This window comes from Ursus arctos, unplaced genomic scaffold (assembly GCF_023065955.2).
Source record: "Ursus arctos isolate Adak ecotype North America unplaced genomic scaffold, UrsArc2.0 scaffold_9, whole genome shotgun sequence".
Classification (NCBI taxonomy): Eukaryota; Metazoa; Chordata; class Mammalia; order Carnivora; family Ursidae; genus Ursus; species Ursus arctos.
Genome location: NW_026623111.1, coordinates 1,194,749 through 1,216,352, shown reverse-complemented (window position 1 = coordinate 1,216,352; position 21,604 = coordinate 1,194,749). Strand labels below are relative to the sequence as shown.

The 21,604-nt window shown below is 53.9% G+C and overlaps 1 protein-coding gene across 2 annotated transcripts; it reads left to right on the top strand.

Annotated features, from left to right (window-relative positions):
• The first annotated feature begins 15 nt into the window (after positions 1-15).
• NELFA (negative elongation factor complex member A) lies at positions 16-19,876 on the top strand. 2 transcript variants are annotated; one of them, XM_026486014.4, is made up of 11 exons: positions 16-311; positions 11,672-11,843; positions 13,242-13,403; positions 14,524-14,613; positions 16,142-16,272; positions 16,367-16,436; positions 16,786-16,874; positions 17,594-17,705; positions 18,482-18,759; positions 18,913-19,012; positions 19,121-19,876. In XM_026486014.4, exons 1-11 carry the CDS (start codon positions 102-104, stop codon positions 19,303-19,305), a joined length of 1,599 nt encoding a protein of 532 aa, XP_026341799.1. In that variant the 5' UTR covers positions 16-101; the 3' UTR covers positions 19,306-19,876. The 2 variants fall into 2 exon arrangements, with proteins under 2 accessions (XP_026341799.1, XP_044235368.1); XM_044379433.3 differs by having other exon boundaries at positions 13,239-13,403.
• The last annotated feature ends 1,728 nt before the right edge of the window (positions 19,877-21,604 follow it).

Sequence of the window (21,604 nt, the reverse complement as noted above, 5' to 3'; positions counted from 1 at the left end):
CCCGCCCCGGCGGGCGCCGCCATGTTGGGGGTCCTCGCCGCGGGCGCGTAGGTGTCTTCATAAGATGCCGGCTCGGCAGCGCCCGGCTTTCTCCCCCCAAGATGGCGTCCATGCGGGAGAGCGACACGGGCCTGTGGCTGCACAACAAGCTGGGGGCCACGGACGAGCTGTGGGCGCCGCCCAGCATCGCCTCCCTGCTCACCGCCGCGGTCATCGACAACATCCGCCTCTGCTTCCACGGCCTTTCATCGGCCGTGAAGCTCAAGCTGCTGCTCGGGACGCTGCACCTCCCGCGCCGCACCGTGGACGAGGTGAGGCGGGCGGCGGTGGGGGCGCGGGGCCGTCACTTCCAGTGACCCGAGACCCCGGGCCCAGCCCCCTCCTCTCCGACCGTCCCTGCCTACCCCCTCGCAGCCCTGCCCCGGACCTTCACGGCCACCCGGAACCCTCCCGACCCTCACGCCCCCCCTCCCCACAGACCCTCATTCCCGCCCCGGGACCCTCACGCCCCCTCCCCACGGACCCTCATTCCCGCGCCGTACCCTTACGCCCCCCTCCCCATGGACCCTCATTCCCGCGCCCCGACCCCCCGACTCTCACGCCCCCCTCCCCACAGACCCTCATTCCCGCCCCGGGACCCTCACACACCCCCTTCCCACGGACCCTCATTTCTGCGCCCGGACCTCCCGATTCTCACGCCCCCCTCCCCACGGACCCTCATTCCCGCGCCGGGACCCCCCCCCCACCCCGACCCTCACGCCCCCCTCCCCACGGACCCTCATTCCCGCCCCGGGACCCTCACACACCCCCTCCCCACGGACCCTCATTTCTGCGCCCGGACCCCCCCGACCCTCACGCCCCCCTCCCCACGGACCCGCTTTCCGTCCTCCCCGGTCAGGCCTGCCTGTGTCCGGACCGTCGGCCCCGCAGGCCCCACCCTCCCCGCGCCCGGGTCGCTGGTGGGGAGCAGCTGGAGCCCACCGGCCGGGAGGGGAGGCTGGGGAGCCGCCGGAGGACGCGGGGGTCCCGGGGCCGTGATCCGGGCCGGGGAGGGCGGCGGAGGCCGGGCGTGTTGTGCGCCCCTCACGGAGTAGCCGCTCGTTGAGGGCCGCGTGTTTTTCGGCTCTTTCCACGCACGAAGACTTCACGTGGTTGCGGTGAGCGGGGACGCGAGGTTTGTCTTCTGTGCTTTCCGCCGCGGCGCACCGCGTGGTGGTTCTGGCGAGGAAAGCCGGATTTTCAGAATGCTGAAGCAGGAAAGCTGCTTCAGCTTCGCGCCGCTGCGGTCGCGGTGCGTGTACCTTGGCTGCGGCCAGGTGGGCCGGGCGCAGGTGCATCTGTGCGGTTGGCGGGGGCGGCGGCGCCCGCTGTGCGCGTGCGCGTGCCTGGGGTCGACGCGTCCACGCGGCCGCCGCTCCGCGTTAACTCTCCTTGCTGAAGAGTGTTCCCTTGCCTGAGCGGGCGGCGCTCCATCCGTCCTGTCCTGGGGAGACAGCGGCTTGGGGACGGCTTTCAGCTGTTTGAGTAATGCAGTTGCCAGCGTTACTGCGTTGGCCTAGGGTGTCAGTGAGCACGCCCTTCTCTGGGGTGTGTATCCAGGGTGGGATTGCGGGGTCGGGGCGCTAGGTTCCATTGTTTTTCCAAGTGGTTGTATCGGATGAAACTCCTCACCCACACTTGCCAGCCTGCTGGGTATCTGAAGGTGTTTGGGGGGGTTCTCTTGTTTGTTTTTTCCCAAAGTACCTTCACCATTTTTAAATTTATTTTTATCTTTGTAAAGATTTACTTATTTCTTTGAAAGAGAGAGACAGCGCGCGCTCACGTGAGGGGGGAGGGGCAGAGAGAGAAGCGGACGCCCCGCTGAGCAGGGAGCCCCCGTTGGGGCTGGACCACAGGACCCTCACATCAGGACCTGAGCAAAACCAAGAGTTGGTCCCACGCAGGTGCCCATTTTTTTAAATTGAGGTGTAACTGACGTACAATGTTGTATCAGCTTCAGACATGCAACGTAATGATACAATGTTTGCGTATATTGCATACGATCAGCACAGTAAGTTCACCGTACCTGCAGAATTTGTTTTTCTTGGGATGAGAACTTTTAAGACTTACTCTCTTAGCAACTTTTAAATATGCAATACGATATTATTAAGTACAGTCACCACGTTGGGTGGTTTTGATTTGTGTTTGCCGTAATGCTGACATGGTTGAGTATCCTTTCATGTATTTATTCACTGATTCTCTTTTTTGTGAGTTACCTCTTCACATCTTTTTTCCTACAGTCTTTTTTGTTGTTGTTGTTGTTGTTGTTGTTGTTGTTGTTATAAAGTTTTTTAAAAACACACATATCTATAAATGTTGGCTAGCAGTCATTTTTCAGTGGTTTTCCAGTTTTAAGCCTCACGTAGGCTTTTTCACAGACTCCGTGGAGGTACAGACGCTCTCAGCTGTGACCGGGTGCCCGTGCCAGTCTTGCCTTCCTCTGTGAGTGGGGCCGTTTGTCTTGTCGAGGACGCCGTGCCCTGCCCGGCCGGATGGCGCTCCTGCCGTCTGGTTTGAGCGGCTCAGTTTGCCTTTCACATTGGAGTCTTCCATCCCCCTGGGATTGATCATTGTGTGAAGCTGGGAGTCCGATTTTGTTTTCCACATGGATGTCCAATTAGTCCAGCAGCTGTCTTTCCCTGTTGATTTGCACTGTCACTTCTGTGGGTCTGTGTCTGGGCTCTGCTCTGTTTCTTCAGGCTATTTATGTATCGCTGTGCCAACAACCCGCTATGTCCTATTACCGCCACTGTATACAAAGTCCTGCCAGCTCACAGCAGACCCTCCCACTTTATTCTTCAGGGACGTCTTAGGCTATTCTTAGTTGTTTCTACTTCTGTATATATTTAATCTTCACTCTTCAGGTTACACATACATCATATTAGCATTTTAATTAAGACTGAGTTGAATTTACAGTGCATTCTGGGGTGAAAGCATCTTAATATTCACTGATAAATCATGAATATAAGCATACCTTCCTGTTTAGATCTTCTTCAATATTTGTTATAAAGTTTATGATTTTCTTCATGGAGGTCTTTCATCTCCTGTTAGATGTGTTATTAGATATTTCATATTTTTCATGCTGTTGTAAATGGTATCTGTTAAAACTTATTTTTTTAGATGAGTTTGTGAATAGCTTCTGTGTTAAAGGCTTACTAATGGCAATATTTTCCTGTTGACTCTTTGTTTTTCTGTGTACTCACTAATTTCTTTCCAATTACTTTTTGTTTCTTTTTCCTGCCTTACTGCACTTACCAGGACCCCTCCAGTACATTTGTCTTTTTTTCTGATCACACAATGAGAACTTTGACTGTTTTGCTGATAAGTATTATGTTTCCTGTTATTTTTAGTAGATAGATTTTATCTGGTTAAGGAAATTCTCTTCTATCTCTAGATTTTTTAATATTTATTTAAAAAATTTTTTTAATATATATATTTTTTAATTCATTTGACACAGAAAGAGAGCACAAGCGGGGAGTGGCAGGGAGAGGCACAAGCAGACTTACCGCTGAGCCGGGAGCCCGATGTGGGGATCATGACCTGAGCCGAAGGCAGACACTTAACCAGCTGAGCCACTGAGGCACCCCTATCTTTTTTTTTAAAGATTTTATTTATTTAGGGTCACCTGGGTGGCTCAGTCAGTTAAGCATCTGCCTTTGGCTCAGGTCATGATCCCGGGGTCCTGGGATCGAGCCCCAGATCGGGCTCCCTGCTTGGTAGGGAGTCTCCTCCTCCCGCTGGCTCTCTCTGGCTCTGTCTTTCAAATAAATAAATAAAATCTTAAAAAAAAATTTTTTTTTTTTTTAAATTATTTGAGAGACAGGGAGAGGGAGAGAGATCACAGAGGGAGAGGAAGAAGCAGACTCACTGCCGAGTAGACAGCCAGATGCTGGCTTGATTCCAGGACCCCAAGGTCATGACCTGAGCAGAAGGCAGACACTCAGCCAACTGAGCCACCCAGGTGCCCCTATTTCTAAATTAAAAAAAAAATTTTTTAAGATTTTATTTATTTGAGAGAGTGAGCGAGTGAGAGAGCACAAGTAGGGGGAGGAGCAGAGGGAGAGAGAAAAGCAGGGAGCCTGAAATGGGCGTCGATCCTGGAACTCCAGGATCATGACCTGAGCTGAAAGCAGACACTTAACTGACTGAGCCCCGCAGACGCCCACCCCCTAAATTTTTTTTTTAAAGTTGTAGTCATGAATGAGTTTTCTTAAGAGTTCTATGGAGATATAATTCACATACCATACAATTCACTCATTTGAAATGTCCAGTTCAGTGGTTTTTAGTATATTCAGAGTTGTGTGACCATCATCCTAGTCCATTTTAAAACATTTTCATCAGCCCCAAAATAAACCCATACCCGTTTGCAGTCTCCCCCTTCACCACTACTCTCACCTTCCCCAGCCTGAGGCAACCGCTAATCTGCTTTCTGTGTCTAAGAATTTATCTTTTCTAGACATTTCCAGTCACACTGTGACTCCATGCGCATTGAAGCAGACTCTGCACTGAGTGTGGAGCCAACGTGGGTCTTGATCCCAGAATCCCCAAGATCATGACCTGAGTTGAAACTAAGAGTCAGAGGCTCAGCCAACTGTGCCACCCAGGTGCCCCCATTTAGCCATTTTATATTGTTGGATTACGTTGTCCTGATATTTTGTGTAGGAATTTTGTATTTATGTTCTTGGGTGAGATTAACTTCTAATTTTACTTTTTCTTCTTTTTTTTCCTTAAGATTTATTTATCTATTTTTTTTAAAGATTTTATTTTTGTTTATTCGACAGAGATAGAGACAGCCAGCAAGAGAGGGAACACAAGCAGCGGGAGTGGGAGAGGAAGAAGCAGGCTCCTAGCGGAGGAGCCTGATGTGGGGCTCGATCCCAGAACGCCGGGATCACGCCCTGAGCCGAAGGCAGACGCTTAACCGCTGTGCCACCCAGGCGCCTCTATTTATCTATTTTAGAGAGAGCATGAGCAGGAAGGGCAGACAAAGAGGGAGAGAGAATCTCAAGCAGACTCTGTGCTGAGCACGGAGCCCATTATGGGGCTTGATCCCACGACCCTGAGATCATGACCTTAGCCAGAACCAAGAGTAGGGTGCTTAACTGCACCACCCAGGCACCCCTCTAGTTTTACTTTCTCATATTGTCTTGTCAGATTTTGGTATGAAGTTTTGCTACCCTCCTTATAAAAGGGATTGTAGTGTATCCTCTGTCTTCCTTTTCTTTGGAAGTTTAATAATCAAATTATTTCTTCCTAAATGTATGGTAAAACGTAGTAATAAAACCATATGGGGGACCTGGATTTCCTTTGTGGGAAGATTTTGAGTATTGATTTTTGGTTTTATAGTCTTCTTAAGTAAAGGTTAAATGTTATATATTTTTTAAAGGATCAGCCATTTCTACTAAAACTTTAAATTTATTAGCGTAAAGTAGTTAATATCCTTTTATCTGTTTAATATCAGAAGCATGTGCAGTGATGTTCCCTTTTTCATTTTTCTTTTTTTTTCTTCTCATTTTTCTTTTTCTTGATTCATCTCACCAGATATTTGTCAATTTTCTAAGACTTCAAAGTACAACTTTTGGCTTTGTTGATAGTCTCTGTTATGTATTTGTTTTCTGTTCCACTACTTTTTTGCACTTTCATTATTTTCTTCTTTCTTTTTTATTTTGTTCTTTTTCTAATCTCTTAAGTTGGATTCTGACCTCATTTTTCATCTTTTTTTCCCCTAAAATATATGTGTAAAGCCATAAATTTTCTTCTAATCCCAGCATTAGCTGCATCCTGCAAGTTTTGATAAATACCATTTTCATTACTAAGTCACAGTATTTCCTCATTTCTATGATGATTCCTTCACTGATCCTGTGTAGTTTAGAATTCTTAGTTTCCATACGTTGGAGAGGGAGAGATTTTAGTTATGTTTTTGTTGGTGAATTGTAGCTGTATTGAGTGCTTGTCAGAGAATACAGTCTACATTATTTCAGTTGTTTGAAATTTAAGATTTGCTTAATAGCGAGATATGTAGTCAGTTGTAACCATGGTGACTGAACTGGAGAAGCATGTTTGTTCTCTAGTTTTGAGCCCCACTGCCCAGTACATGTTCATTAGGTCGATCTGTATGTTGTACTGCATGGGTCTACTATAGTCTTACTGATTTTTTAAAAATTATTTTACCAATTACGGGGGTATGTTGATGTCTATTATGATATAGATTTGTCTATTCCTCCTTACAGTTTTATCAACTTTTGCTTTATATATTTTGAGGCTATGTTATTAGGTACATGTAAATTTAGAATTATTATAATTGCCTGGTGAACTGAACCATGGATCGTCATATAGAGATTTCTATATGTGGTAATGTTTTGTCCTTAAAGTCTTTTTTTGTCTGGCTTTAATATAGATATATCAGCTTTTTTCATTGATATACATCAATATATGTAGTTCTGGGACTTTGTCCATATTTCAAGAATTTTTAATTTTTTGTAAGTAAGCTCTACACCAAACATGGGGCTTGAACTCAATGACCCCAAGATTAAGAGTCACGTGCCCTACCAACTGAGCCCCCCAGGCACCTCCATATTATAAGAAGTTACAATAAAGAACTTACTAGCTAGATTGCAAAACAATTAGGCCATTCTGGGTAGTTTACTTTTCTGAAAAGCGTTTTTATTTTCTTGGTATTAAGAAAACTTTTCCTTTTTTTAACACTATTTGTTTATTTATTTTTAGATATTTATTTATTTGACACAGAGAGAAAGAGAGCACAAGCAGGTGGAACAGCAGGCAGAGGGAGACAGAGAAGCAGACACCCTGCTGAGCAGAGAACCCGACATGGGGCTCGATCCCAGGACCCTGGGATCATGACCCGAGCCAAAGGCAGATGCTTAACCTACAGAGCCACCCAGGTGCCCCACCTTATAACTTTTTTTGTAAGTTTATTTAAGTAATCTCTGCATCCAGCCTGGGGCTCAAACTAGTGACCCTGAGATCAAGAGTTGCATGCTCCGACGGAGCCAGCCAGGTGCCCCTGTAGTTCTTAACTTTGACTGAGTAGGCTGCTTCCTATGGACATGCTCCAGAGACGGATTTGTCCTTGTGCGGACTGTTGTTCTCCGGGGGAAACACGCAGGAGAGGGGTGGCTAGGTGCTAGGTGTGTGTTCCACTTCCTTTTTTTCCCCCTTTAAAGATTTATTTATTTATTTGAGAGAGAGCACATGGGGAGGGGAAGAGAGAGAGGGAGAGAGAGAATCTCAAGCAGACTCCCTGCTGAGCCCAGAGCCTGCTGCGGCTGGATCTTAAGACTCTGAGATCATGACCTGAGCTGAAATCGAGAGCTGGACGCTTAACCGACAGCGCCACCCAGGTGCCCCTGTTTGTTTTGCTTCTAAAGAAATTGGCAGACTGCTGTCCAAGAGTGGTGGTCCCTTGCCACCCTCCACCAGCAGTGGACAGGGCTCCAGCTGCCGGCCTCTACGTTTGATAGTGTCTTTGTCCTCTCAGGCGCTCTCACAGGGTTCAGTTTGTGTTTCCATAGTCACTAGTGACGCTGGGCATCTTCTCTTTTTTTTTTTTAAAGATTTTATTTATTTATTTGACAGAGATAGAAACAGCCAGTGAGAGAGGGAACACAAGCAGGGGGAGTGGGAGAGGAAGAAGCAGGCTCATAGTGGAAGAGCCTGATGTGGGGCTCGATCCCATAACGCCGGGATCACGCCCTGAGCCGAAGGCAGACGCTTAACCGCTGTGCCACCCAGGCGCCCCATGGGCATCTTCTCTTGTCAGTCTCGCATCGCAAAGCTTTGGTAGCGTATCTGCTCAAATCCTTCAGGGCATATTATTTTAATTGATGTAAATTATTTGTCTCATGTACTTCAGAGTTTTTAAACGAAACATTATTTTTCAGATTAACCCATGTTGCTTTTCATCTAATCCTGGGGTTGACAACCTGGGCTGTGACCTGTTCGCAAGGTCTATGAGCTAAGAATGTTTGCGCGTTATTCAAAGGATTGTTCAAAGCTGTGTCATTCCTTTTTTTTTTTTTTTTGACGTGGCCCACAAGCCCTAAAATAGTCAGTATCAGTGCCCGCACACTCGGTGTCCCTGTGCACGTCCCTCTCCAGCCCTGGGTGGCAGGCTGCCTCCGGCCTGGCTGTGAGAGTTGCACTGTAGCACAGACCTTCTTACCCGTGCGTCACTCTGGAGAGTTCTTTGGAATCTATGCCCAGAGGTGGAAGTGTTGGGTCATAGAATGTATTTGCTTAAGTGGTGACATCGTACTGTCCATACTCCCACCTGCAGTGCCTGACAGCGCGTGTATTCCCCCCACCCCTCCCCCTCGGTTTTGTGCACGTTCCTGTTTTTGTGGATCAGATGGTTGGAAAGCACTGCCTGGTGCTCATCTGAGGGAGGCTGTGCCTGCGTCCGCTGCCTTCTCACATTTCCGCCTCGTCCACTGCCTCTTAATAGCACCTGCCTTTGGGCGCCTGGGCGGCTCAGTCAAGCGTCTGCCTTTGGCTCAGGTCATGACCCCAGGGTCCTGGGATTGAGTCCCGTATCGGGCTCCCTGCTTAGTGGGGAGTCTGCTTCTCCCTCTGCCTGCTGCTCCCCGTTTGTGCTCTCTCTCTCTATCAAATAAATAAAATCTAAAAAAAAAAAAAAAGACATCTGCCTTTGTTTCTATTAGGGTTACTATCTTGTTGATTTCAGGGACTCTGTATATTTTGGATAGTAAACACTGCTGGTTTTGAACATTACAGATTGCATCTGCCATTCTGTTACCTGTCTGTTAGCTTTTTTATTTGCCCTTCACTGAACAGAAATCTTTCATTTCAATACATAGTAATAAATTTTTTGGTTTATGGCTTGTCCTTTTTAAGTTTTAAGACGTCATTAGATGTGCCTCTCTCATTTCTTTTCACTTTGTAGCCCTTCTATTCACTGAGGGGTCTTCAGTGTATCAGGAGTGCACCCTCAGACATGCTGTGAGATTGGAAGCCAGTTTTATTTTCCTCTGAGTCCCGAATCTGTCTCCAACCGTGTATTTAGATGCAGACCAACTCTCTTGCTCATGAATGTGTGTGCGTGTGTGTGTGTATGAGAGAGAGAGAGGGAGGGAGGGAGAGCGCGAGTGCACGCACTCATGAGGGCATGCCATGTTCCAGCAGCGCACGCCAGATTGCCCTCTTGGCAAGGACTGGAAGCTCCTTTCTTATTCAAGCATCTGTCTCCCCCCAGAAACCCAGTGAAAGCCGTGAGAACATGGCTGAAGGTAGGATTCTTGTTGAAGACCTTGTTTAATCTAAAAGTGGTCTGGACTGCCGTAACAAAATACGGCATTTCAACAACAGACATTTCTTACAATTCTGGATGCTGGGAAGTGCAGGTTCAAGGTGCTGGCTGATTCAGTGTCTTGCGAGGGCCGGCTTCCTTCTGGCTTTGCGCTCATGCAGTGAGAAAGCTCTGGCATCTCTTTTATACGAGGGCACCAGTCCTGTTGTGGACACCCTGCCCACAGGACCTTATCACCTCCCACTACCACCACACTGGGGATTAGGGTCTTTTCTGCTAGTTTGAGGGGGACACAGTTCAGTCCATAACAGCAGTCTTTTTGGTTTTAACCTCGCTGCCTTTTTTCTTTTCTTTTTCTTTTTTTTTTTTTTTTTGACATTTTTATAAAATATCGTCCGTTTTGCCTCATGGTTGTTGTATTAGTTTGCTGGGGCTGCTGGAACAGAGTACCACAAACTAGGTGGCTTAGGACAACAGAAATACACCGTCTCACAGCTCTGGGTGCCTCTCCTAACCTGGAGTGGCTTCCGCTGGTCTCTGGAGCCTGGTGGGGGCGTCACTCCCGCCACGTAGCCATTTTGTCGCTTTGTCTTCACCTTGTGTTTCTTTGAGTGTCTGGTTCTGCGTCCACATTTCCCTTCTTTATAACGACACTGGTCATGTTGGATGGGGCCTAGCCTAATGGCTTCGTTGTAACTTGACTGTTTCCAGACACAGTCCTGTTCTGAGGTTCTGGCCGTTAGGACTCCAGTGTATCTTTTTGGAGTACAATTCAACTGAAAACACTAGACTTTCGTGGATTCTTCGTTTATCTTGTGCTCACTTGTGAGCATTTTGAGACCAGGTCTTGCGTCTTGCTTGTGTCTGTATCCCTCACACCCCACCTCGCCTGGCTCTTGGGAGAGACTCGGGGTCTGTAGAACGGGTAGGTTATTAGAAGGGTCTGGCTCGTTGTAAATCTCATCTTGTGAGGCTTCCGTATCGGCGCGTGTGTGGTGGCCTCATTCTTGCCACGGCCCCGTAGGACCCACTGTAGCTGGCTGGTCTCCATGCTCATCTCTGAGGAGCCACCAGCCTGGCTCCCAGCGCCGCGTGCCCAGCAGTGTGTCCAGGGGGCTCCAGTCTCTCTGCCCCTCTGCCAACATCGACCGTCGCCTGTGTGTTTGATGCTGGTCTCCCGGGTGTGTGAGGTGTGCCCGCCCATGGGGGCCACATCACCTTTGCGGCCTCTCCCCCCCGCGGTGTCCTCTGCGAGTATGGGTGCGCAGGACTTTCCTCACACACAGTCTGCGTTTCTTGTTCTCAGTGCTTTGGGGGTGATCGCCCACAGTGGAACCTGCCATCTTACTGAGCCACGGAAAACACATTTAGATAGTCATATTTTCATTTTTAATTTTAGTTTGCTTGACACATGTTTTTACCCTTAATTCTTTGTAGTAAGGGACAAGCAACATCGTTTAAACTTTCATTTTGTGCCTTTTTGTTTTTGATGCAGCACAGAGCTTATAACTCAGCTAGAAGGACCTTCCATAACAAAAAGCCCCCCCATGCAGATGTTAAAAAATAAATGTTTACAGTTTTTGCCCTGAAAAGAACGTATTTCTTTTAGAACCCCATTCACTGGCGCCTGGTCCTGTGTGTGGCTGACAGGGGGGCGCCCGGTGGCAGAATCGAACACCTCCGAGCTTTGACCTCCTGGCAGGGGAGGGACCCGCCGTGCAGTGGGTGTGGTGACTGCGTCCGGCTGGGAGGGCGAATCTCAGGTCTGAGGGATGGAGAGGAGCTGCGTCTGGGCCTCCCCAGGCTCCGGCCGGGGGTCACGCGGCAGGAGGCCGTCTCCCCGTCCCGAAGGCGCCCCAAAAGCAGGTCTCCTGAACGGGGTGGCGGCGGCTGCCGGGGGGTCTGGGTGACGTGCACTTGAAGGCAGGCGCTCGTCTTCGTCTTTGTCTTCGGACGGCCTCCCGTCTGCTGCGTGTCGGCACACGGGGAGCCACCTCGGGGGCTGTGGGGCGAGGGCCGAGGTGGGGGCCTCGGTGCGAGTGGGCGTCACACCTGGCAGAGGCGGCCTTGGGCCGGGGGACAGAGGAAGGAGAGCCCGCGGGCTCCCGTGAGGACAGGGCCCGGCATGGAGGCGGCGCTCTAGGGCTCCAACACGGTCGGTGCCCCGCGGAAGCTACAGTGGGGTGCGAAGGGGGCCCCTCTGCCTTCTGCCTGCCTCCATCCTGCGGTCCTGAGCAAGGCTCTGGCGCGTGTCAGAGTCGTGGGGGGCTCCCAGGCAGGGTAGGCAGGGGTGGTGTCTCTGCCCCCCACCCCCACTCAGGACTACGGTCTCTCCTTTCTTGGCAGATGAAGGGCGCCCTGGCAGAGATTATCCAGCTCGCCACCCTGGACTCGGACCCCTGGGTTCTCATGGTAGCTGACATCCTGAAGTCCTTTCCCGACACGGGCTCGCTTAACCTTGACCTCGAAGAGCAGAATCCCAACGTTCAAGATATTTTAGGAGAACTTAGAGAAAAGGGTATTTGTGTGTGTGTTTCATGGTGGGAGGAGGGAAACAGGTCCTCCTTTAAACCTCTTTTCTGAAGTGAATTTGGCGTCTAGAGTGTTGCGTTATGGGCCTGCATGCTGTGTGCACGGTCTGTCCCTGCCACCCCGGATGCTGCCACCCAGCTTCTGGCCAGAGTCTCTGGAAACCACCTGGGGGCAGCCCGCAGGCCGCTGCAGACCGCACGTGCTTGATCTGACGTTTGTTACTGTTCTTGGGTTCACGTGCGCTCTCTCCTGCTCAGCTCATTGAGGCTATGGGCTTTGTCCCTTCGGGTTGCAACTCCAGAGCCTAGAACATTCCCTGGCACAGAGTAGAGGCTCAGAATGTGTGTCGAAAATACCACCAGTTCAGTTGTTTTGAACGTGAGCTGAAAACCACTTAGGAAGTGTTCGCAAAGGGTCAGAAAGAACCTAGAGGAGGAGGCCGGCTGTTCCTCCCCGGGTTCGTCTCCTCGTTTGGAGAGCTGGACCTGACGTGCCCCTTAGAGATGGGACCCGTGCTGCCGCACGGCCAGTGGCCGGGCCGTCCTCCGCAGGCGGCCCGTGACATCCCTTTTCCCCTACGAGGTGACCCTCCCGTCACACTCTGTCGGTCCTCACTTGATCTCTGATGGCGCACACGCTCCGCGGGTACTGCCGGAGCGCCTAGAAGCAAAGCCGAGAGGTCTCTGTCCTGGTGCTTAGCTTGACGAGGGTCCAGGTGAGCACCATGCCCACCTGGGTGACGTCTCTTGGGTGGGAAGGGCCTGCTCTGTCTTCAGCTCCAGGTGGGCTCCTTGGCTCCTGTGGGACCTGGTCCTAGAGGGAGTGGCATGGGGGGAGAGAGGTGCACAAGAAGAGTGGGGGCTGGGTTCGAGCTCCTTCCCCCCAGGTTTCTCCTGAGCTCTGACTCCTGGGTGAGCACGCAGAGCCAGGGAGCTGCCTGGGTGCTGCTTCTGAGGGCCGGGGTTCAGCAGGGGCTGGGAGAGACCCCTGGCTGTGACCACCGCAGACTTTCCCTTCCTGCTGCTGGGGGCGTGTTTCGGCATTTCCGAAGCCCTTGGGATGCTTACAACGCCCTCCAAAAACGGTGGTGTCAGAGAACATCTGCGGTGCCCAGGCTGAGGAGGACCAGGCAGGCCGGGACGTAGCAGCCGGGCCGCCCGTCTGACCCCAGCCGTGTTGGCGGCCTTGACTGTTGGGTGATGGTGGAGCGGAGGCTCTGGGGAGTCCGTGCACTTGTCTTCTGTCTTGATAACAAAGTGGAAGATCCAGGACTATAAATAGGAGACTGCATTTTGGTTCATGTTTTCACATGAGCTGTGCAAGCTGTGGCCCGTGTGAGGGGGACGCAGCCTCTAACGTGTTGTGTTGGTTCTCGAATAAGCAGTGAACGAGTGTGAAGCGTCCGCCATGCTGCCACTGGAGTGCCAGTACTTGAATAAAAACGCCCTGACGACCCTCGCCGGACCCCTCACTCCCCCAGTGAAACATTTCCAGTTAAAAAGGAAACCGAAGAGCGCCACGCTGAGGGCAGAGCTCCTGCAGAAATGTGAGTGCCCCCCCCCCCCCCTCGGAGGCCCTGCGGCGCTGGGGACTCTGACGGCTCAGATCACGCTTCTGTCTTCCTCTGCGGTTTTTATTTCTAGAGTTCTTTTAGATTTTATGATACCTAAAGTGTTGAAGATAGCCAGCTACATAAAGTTTTGGGTTTGGGGTTTTTTTTTTTAAGAAATTTATTTATTGCTATGCTAAATTGTGTTCTGAAGTCTGCTTTAGAAACTTTAGAATTTTTAGGTTCAAATGTCTGTAATCTTTGTTACAAACAGAGTCACGAGTCACGTGGGCAATAAGAAAGGCTGGACTCTCTTGTAACTTTGCTTTTTTCTGGAGTTGCAGATGATGTCCCTTTGACCTTAAACATGTTTAGCCATTTTATTTAATGTTTTCTCAAATAGTGGTGTGTAAAATGTGTGTGGAAGATATTTGCCAGAAAAAAGGCAAGGAAACTGATTCCTTCAAATTGTAAAACACAGATTTCAGTTAACTTTTATTTTGAATGGCCATGGACTTGGTATTCACCACATACGTAAATGCCCGGATTGCCGAGAATCTGGTATCCGGGGTCCGGGGCTGCTGCACGGCGCCGGCAGGACGTGGCTCAGGCGCAGCCTCAGGCCCCGGTGCCCGAGCAGCGGGCAGGCGCTCCCCCGCCGGGACAGGACCTGGTGCTGGGCACGAGCCTCTGGCCCCCGCCTCGCGGGTCACCTTCCCCTTCTCCCGTCCCCACCGAGCCATCTTGGGAAAACCTTGTTTACTTCCTTGTATTTCTGCATCTGTGAGGAGAAACGTCACACCTTGCCCGGTGACCGCCGGTGAGGACGCTCCACCGTGCCCATGGGGCCTCCCTCCAGCCCCCGGGGAGAGAGAGGGCCCCTCTCGGGACCTCGGGAGTGCGGTTCTTCCGCCCCCGGCTCTGTTTGCTAAGCAGAAAACACGACCTGGAAATCGGGCTGGGCCTCTCAGGGGACGCGTGGACGCTTACTTAGCATCCGTACAGACACGGGTCTGTCTCCCTAACACATGCGCCTTCTTCGTGGGCCCGATCGAGTGAGGCAGTAACGCACCTGCGGCTAAAGGCGCCTGGCTGACCTAACGCAACCCTCTTCCAGCCACCGAGACGGCCCAGCAGCTGAAGAGGAGCGCGGGGGTGCCCTTCCACGCCAAGGGCCGGGGGCTGCTCCGGAAGATGGACACCACAAGTAAGGCCGCGTGTGGAGCCACAGGACGCGCTCCTGGGCCGGCCCCTGGGTCTGAGCTGTCCATTGCTTGTCAGAGATTGGGGCTCGACCTCAAAGATGGGGTCTTTCCTTGTTAGCAGCGTCATTTAAATGTCGCCTTGAGGTGTGTTGGTGAAAGGAACGCGTGAAATGAGGAGACCGCTCAGGGTTGAGTTCAGGTTTTCCACCTGCAGAAGGACCTGGAAGGTTATGTGTGAACATGCTAATTGGAGCCAGGCCAGAATTTGAGGGAAGTGCTGGTTTCCCTCAAGGCGCCCCCAGGCTGGCGTGAGCCCAGAGCTGTTCTGTGGGGGGAGGGAAAGCGGCGCCCCCTGCAGATGGAGAGGAAAGTGCCCCAAAGTCATGTTCTCAGGCCGTGCCTCGCTCCTTCCCTCAGGGTTGGATACAGAAAGCCCTGCACACGTGCTGTGAAGAGAAACCCAGTTGCCCTGGGGCTTTGACCCCAGAAGGCACTGGACAAAACTCAAAGGGCAAGAGGGCAGAACGGCCATTGTCCCACGTCCCAGGGCCGACTGAACATCAGGGAAGCTGGGGCACCTGAAAACAGAACAGATGCACACACCTGTTGGTGGAAGTCTTGTCCCCTTCTGTAGGGCCCGCCCCAGCGAGGTGTCCTGAGGGCAGTGGCGTGGTCACTATGCCCTTGACACAGCGTCCAGTTCAAGGTCCAGCGTGCTTCTCTGCCCTGGTCCCTGCGGTGCCGGGAGGGGGCCACGTATACCCTGGGCCCACATCATGGTGTGAGACCCGAGCGTGTGTGGGTCTGTGTGAGTGCTGAGATGGGGTCCTGGAGGCGGGAGGTGGGAGTCGCCAGATGCCCGGCGACAGGGACAGGCCCTGTTCAGGTAGTACAGTCCCTGTGTCAGGCAGCTCTGTTTTGACAGACTGGTGACCAGACTCGGGGAGAGGGCAGGGGGATTCTGGCTGCAGTGCATGTGGGGGTCTAGCCGGGGACAGATCCACTCGCTGAGGGCTGTAAGAAGGAAGCTAGGTCGAGAGTCCCATCTGGGCTGTTGAAAGACTCGGTGTGTTGGGTGGATGGCTGGAAGTGTGGCATCTTTGTTTTTGTTGGTGTTTTTGGCAAAAATGTCATAGACTGGCTGTGATGTCATCACTTCCTATGGCCTTGCTCTTTGACTCGACGCCTGAGTGCTTGGCTACCCAAGTGAAGGTGGCCTTCACTCCCTAAGGCCCAGGGTCGCAGGTGCCCTGGTGAGGTCACCTCCACCCACCCTCGGAGATACAGCCAGTCGGTGGAAATTGGGGTCACACCTGCTGAGCGTCTGACAGGCTCGCGGGGGGCGGGAAGGGCACTGGGCTGGCGAAGCGGGCAGCCGAGCGCCTCCTTCCTTGGAGTGTGCTGGCGGAGTGGCCTCTGCTCCGTGTAGGAAGGTGTGGAAGTGGCAGGAGACAAGCCACTCCCCAAAGTCCTGCTGTGTGGGACAGCCCCGTCCCGGGCGGCCACTGATGGGCGCCGTCCTCTCTGCAGCCCCGCTCAAAGGCATCCCGAAGCAGGCACCCTTCAGAAGTCCCACCACCCCCAGTGTCTTCAGCCCTGCCGGGAACCGGACCCCCATCCCGCCTTCGAGGACTCCTCTGCGGAAGGAGAGGGGAGTGAAGGTGGGCACTTCCCCTCTGGCCTCCATGGCCTGAGCAGACCGGCCCGGCGTCCTTCATGCCGCAGCTAAGGCTGGGCTTCTGTCTGTTCCGGCAGCTGCTCGACATTTCTGAGCTGGATATGGTGGGTGCTGGCCGAGAGGCAAAGAGGAGGAGGAAGACGCTGGGTATGTAGGCGGGGCTCCCCACAGGGTCCGGGCCATCGGGCTGTGCCTCCGACCCGTCCCGCTTCCTCTTCTCACCGAGGCCTGGCTTTCTCATGCCTCTGGCGGCTTTTCTGTCTCAACAAGACCATCCCTAATGGGGGAGCTGTGATCACACGGGGCAGACCTTTCCTACAACTCGCTCGCTGCCGCCTTTGCCCGGACGCTGTGTCCGAAGCCCCCGCCCAGAGTGGTGTTTCCGGACGCTGGCTGGGGGTGCGCGGCTGGCGTGGGCCCCTCCCGCACCCTGGGGGCCCACTCGCAGGGTGCCGAGCCCTCGGGCGCGCTGGCACGGACTCTGCTTTGTCGGCAGATGCGGAAGTGGTGGAAAAGCCGGCCAAGGAAGAGACCGTCGTGGAGAACGCCACCCCCGATTACGCAGCTGGCCTGGTGTCCACACAGGTGGGGCTCGGCGCTGCTGTGGCGCCTTCCACGTCTGCCCCCCGACTCCTCACGCAGCCGTTCTGTGTGCTCCCTCTTGTCCCGGCGCTTAGCCACACAGCGTGCCCTGCGGGGAAGATGCGGGTGCGAGGGGCAGCGCTGCCCGGAGGCCCTGACGTGGGCGGTGCCCTAGGGTTCTACGCACTCCCCCACGTGCTCTCTGGGGGAGCTCCGTGGCAAGTCTCCTCACTGCTGTGCCTTGGTTTCCCCTGTCCACTGGGAATGGCAGTGCCGGCCGTGGGACCTGCGTGTGGGGCGTGGGGCCCGCCCACCGTGGGGGACATCCGCGGCCAAACACAGCCTGCTGCTTGGAGTCTTGTCCGCGCAGACCGCGCACGGTGCCGCTCGTGGGTTCAGGGCCACAGGCCAGGGCTGCAGAAAGGCCGTGAGGCCAGGGTTGTTTCTGGGTAACGGCTTAGTTTCTTCCTGTTGTGAGGCTGTTTCCTCATTTCCTACGACGAGGGAGTCTTCCCTTTATCATTTCTTTGTGGTAAGAGGAGACCTCGAACAACCTTCTCTCCTTAGAGGCAGCTGGTTTGGGAAACTCCCTAAGCGGATGGGGGCAGCCCAGCCCTGGGGACAGCAGAGCCCGCTCTCCTGCCCCAGGGTCGGGGGTGGAGGGTCATGGTGGAGCCAGCCCTGGGCCCCTTCACGGAGGGACTGTAAACTCTGTGTTCCAGAAACTCGGGTCCTTGAACAGCGAGCCCGCGCTGCCCTCCACAAGCTACCTGCCCGCCACACCCAGCGCGGTCCCGGCTTCGTCCTACGTCCCCAGCTCCGAGAGCCCGGCAGGTGAGCCCCCCACCGGGGAGTGCCCCCCTGCTGGGGATGGGACGGAGCAGCATCTGCCTCGGACTTGCTGGCACGGGGCTTCCCTGGCCATCAGAACATCTGTGCCGTGCCCTCCTTGAGCTGCTGCTGGTGCTGACCTGCCAGCATGAGTTTCCAGGAATGAACCCAAAGTTTTCACCCGCTCTGCCCTTTCTGGGGGCAAACGCAGTGGCCCCTTTGCACAGCCCGGCAGGAGCGTGTTCTGCGGGAGAGCAGAGGGGGTGGCCTAGCTGACCGCGCCTCAGAGTCCAGGGGTCCCCTCACGGTCCCAGGATTTCTGAAGAAAAGGTGGGCCCCGGGTAATGGCCTCGGCTCTGGGGCTCTTGCTCCACGGGGCTTGACTGCCCGCCAGGAGCTTGGGCCCGGGAGCGGAAGTGGCCAGAGAGGGCCGCGGGGGCCAGCAGCGTCGTGGGGCTGGAGGCGGCGGCCTTCCTGTCTTACTGGGGCGGTGGGTGGAGGTGGGGGGACCTGGGCCTGCACGTCTCCTCTGCCGGTGTGGAAAAGCCCGAGACCTTTGGCTTCAAGGTGAGGGTCTCAGGGGGCTCGAGCCCGCCAGTGGGCTGTTAAGTGCCACCCATGGTTCCGGCCCCGTGGGGACCCGGAGCCGCGGTCTCGGGATGAGCAGGGTCGAGGAGTCAGGGCTGGGAGGTGGAGCAGAGCCTGCCCCCCTTCCCCAGGAGGGGCTGGGGAGCCCCCGGCCCTGCCAGCCCCCTCACCAGACCTCGCTCTGCTTACAGCACCATCTTCTCGGGAAGCCGGGCTGCAGGCCAGCCGGCCGCCGGAGGAAGCCAGTACCCCCAGCCCCGTGCTGCCGGCGCAGTTCAAGCAGAGGGCCCCCATGTACAACAGTGGCCCAAGCCCAGCCGCATCTGCGCCTTCGACGCCCACCTCTCCCCTGACACCCACCACACCCCCAGCCGTCACCCCGGCCGCCCAGACACCTCCGGTGGCCATGGTGGCCCCACAGACCCAGCCCCCTGCCCAGCAGCAGCCCAAGAAGAACCTGTCCCTCACGGTAGGTGTGCCCTAGGCGGTAGGCGAGGGCCACCGGGAAGGTGGTGTGCCTCAGCCGCCCACACCCGCAGCGTGCCCGGCATGGGCCTCCGGGTGGACGCAGGCGGGGTGCTAGGAGGGCCCGGGTACCCACACCCCTTCTCCACGCTTGCAGAGAGAGCAGATGTTCGCCGCGCAGGAGATGTTCAAGACAGCCAACAAAGTCACACGGCCCGAGAAGGCCCTCATCCTGGGCTTCATGGCCGGCTCCCGAGGTGGGTGTGCCCAGCCCGCCCGAGGTGGGGGGTGGGGGGAGGGTCCCATGGCGGGGGGGGGGTGGCGAGGGCCCCGGTGCCCCACCCAGCAGCCCCTGCCCTCCACAGAGAACCCGTGCCAGGAGCAGGGCGACGTGATCCAGATCAAGCTCAGCGAGCACACGGAGGACCTGCCCAAGTCGGACGGCCAGGGCAGCACCACCATGCTGGTGGACACCGTGTTCGAGATGAACTATGCCACGGGCCAGTGGACGCGCTTCAAGAAGTACAAGCCCATGGCCAACGTGTCCTAGGGGCCGCCCGCCCCCGCCTGCCGTCACTGCGGGGCTCTGAGGGACGACCTGTGACTGGCCTGCGACTGCTGCCGAGCCCCAGCCCACGGAAGCTTTTAGGTTCATTTCTTGGGGGTGTTCTGGACTTATTTTTTAAATTTTAATATGGGTTACCTTTTGTGTGATTTCAGATACTTTTTTGGATTCAATATTACATTTTTGAATTGTTAAAGTTAACCAAAAAAGTTATAACTTCCTAATTTTAGCGACAGCTCTGCCTGTTTAGACTTTTATCTTTTTTTTAATTTTTTCTTAAATTCCACTGACCACGAGGGAGGGCTCTTACTTGCTAGTGCGATGCTCTCCCCGCCCCCACGAGGTTGAGGGGACCAAGGTGAGGCCCAGCGCAGTTGAGAATGGGGTGGGGACGGCCTGCCACGTGCCCCAGAGTGGGAGACGCCAGGCCACGCGTGCCACATGCAGGTGTTGTATTTGTCTTTTGTACGGTTGTGAGCGTTGAGACCAGGCTTCTGGTACCTGTTTTCATTGTACAAACGATCGCAGTAATTAAAGTATAGCTTTTCTAAAGAAAGCCCCGGAGCTGTGTTTCGGGCCAGCCTGTCCTCTCTGCTCTAGGGCCACAGCCCCTCTCGGGGTGGGGGCTGGTGGGGGCAGCAGGACGGTCACCCTCTCCTGACACAGCCACGGCCAGAGGCTCTATCAGAGAAAACCTAGGACCTGGAGCTGAACCTAGTGCCACCTGAGAAGAGTCGGCAGCTCCTCTCCTGACCTTTTCACCTTTAATGGGGATTTCTGGTAATCAAATTATTTACCCCAAAAAGGGGAGCCCTGCTTACTGTGTCTTCTTTTGGCTGTACCTCCCGAGGCCCCGTCAGCCTCTCCCTGGCAAGTCGAGAGCGGGACAGCAGTCGGAGGATGCAGGGGGGCAGGGAGGGGTGTCCTGTCGGGGCTGTGCCAGGTGCCAAAGAAACTGCAAAAGTGGGGAAAAAGCCCCAAACTTCAAAATGCAATCCCATATAAATTAAGTTTAAGAAAAAAAGCCTTTAAAAAAATTTTAATACAAAAATACTCATATACAGTTTTCCAAACACAACGTCCCACTTTAAATGCTATTTTCCCCTGACTGGCAGTTCTCACTCTACAGTTCAGTCTGTTACCCCCAGAAGGAATTTCAAGTTTTTAAGTCTATCCAGACCGGTGAGAGCACCGAGTGTTCCTAAAAGGAGCCTGACCTCATTCTGTATGAGGCTCCGACACCGACAGGCACATTTCAGTTCATATTTAATTTCTGACAGGGCATTTCACATCTCAACAGGGTACGGCGGACACCACGACACCGGTGACAGCAATTCACTCTAGTGACTAGCACCCAACACTATGCTGCTCGGAGGATCGTCGTTTGTGTTAATTTTCATCAAAACGGGCTTATCTTTAATTCCTGGAAATACGGTAGTTCTGGAAGGTGGGCACTACACACCCTGTGGTTTGTATGTCGGGATCAGAACTTGAGAGGCGTCAGAAGTGCGGACCTGAGCGTGTGGGAGGCCCAGGAGGTGGGGTGTCGCACACGGTTCCTTGCGGGACGGGGCAAACGGAGTCTCCCCGCTTGCCGTGGGCGCCACACCCGATTCCCCATAGTGGTCGCATGTCACGAGTGCCAGGGTGGACACGTCCCCAGGCCCCACACCTGGAGACCGGTGCTGGCAGGCACGACCTCACCCGCCGCGACCGGGGTGCCGGCCTTTCCTGATGCTGAGGAATCCAGAGACGGTGGGGCAATTTTCGTTTTGTTTCTGCTTCGTGTTCATGACAAAGGACTAAAGCTGACGTTCAGAAAGACTGAATCCCCCAAACAAGCTCTCCCTCAGACTAAGCAAAGCGCGTCGGCCCCGGCAGGAAAGCCCTCGGTGCTCAGCCGCCGTGCCACAGCCTTGTTGTACTCAGAGTCATAAACCAGTTTTCTAGAGACTTTCAAAGTTAGTGTTATTTGCTCATTAGTTCAACAGTTTTTGGAAAGAGGATAACCATATTTGAAATAATTTTTCCAGTATTTCCTTTAGAAAGATCATGGAAGAATTTGAAAATATCAAAGTGACTCAAAAATCACAAGATTTTACCACGTCAAATACAAAAATAAGTTAATCTGCTCCCCAAAGTGCACTGCAAGCCCAGTCTGATGGTCTGCCTTCTGCAGAAGTCCCTTTGCTGGCGGGAAAGGACAAGCAAGGCACACGGCCCGCACCCCAAGCCCCGGGCTCTGAAGAGCGGAGCCCCGAGCAACTGCAGGGCCCCCCCACGG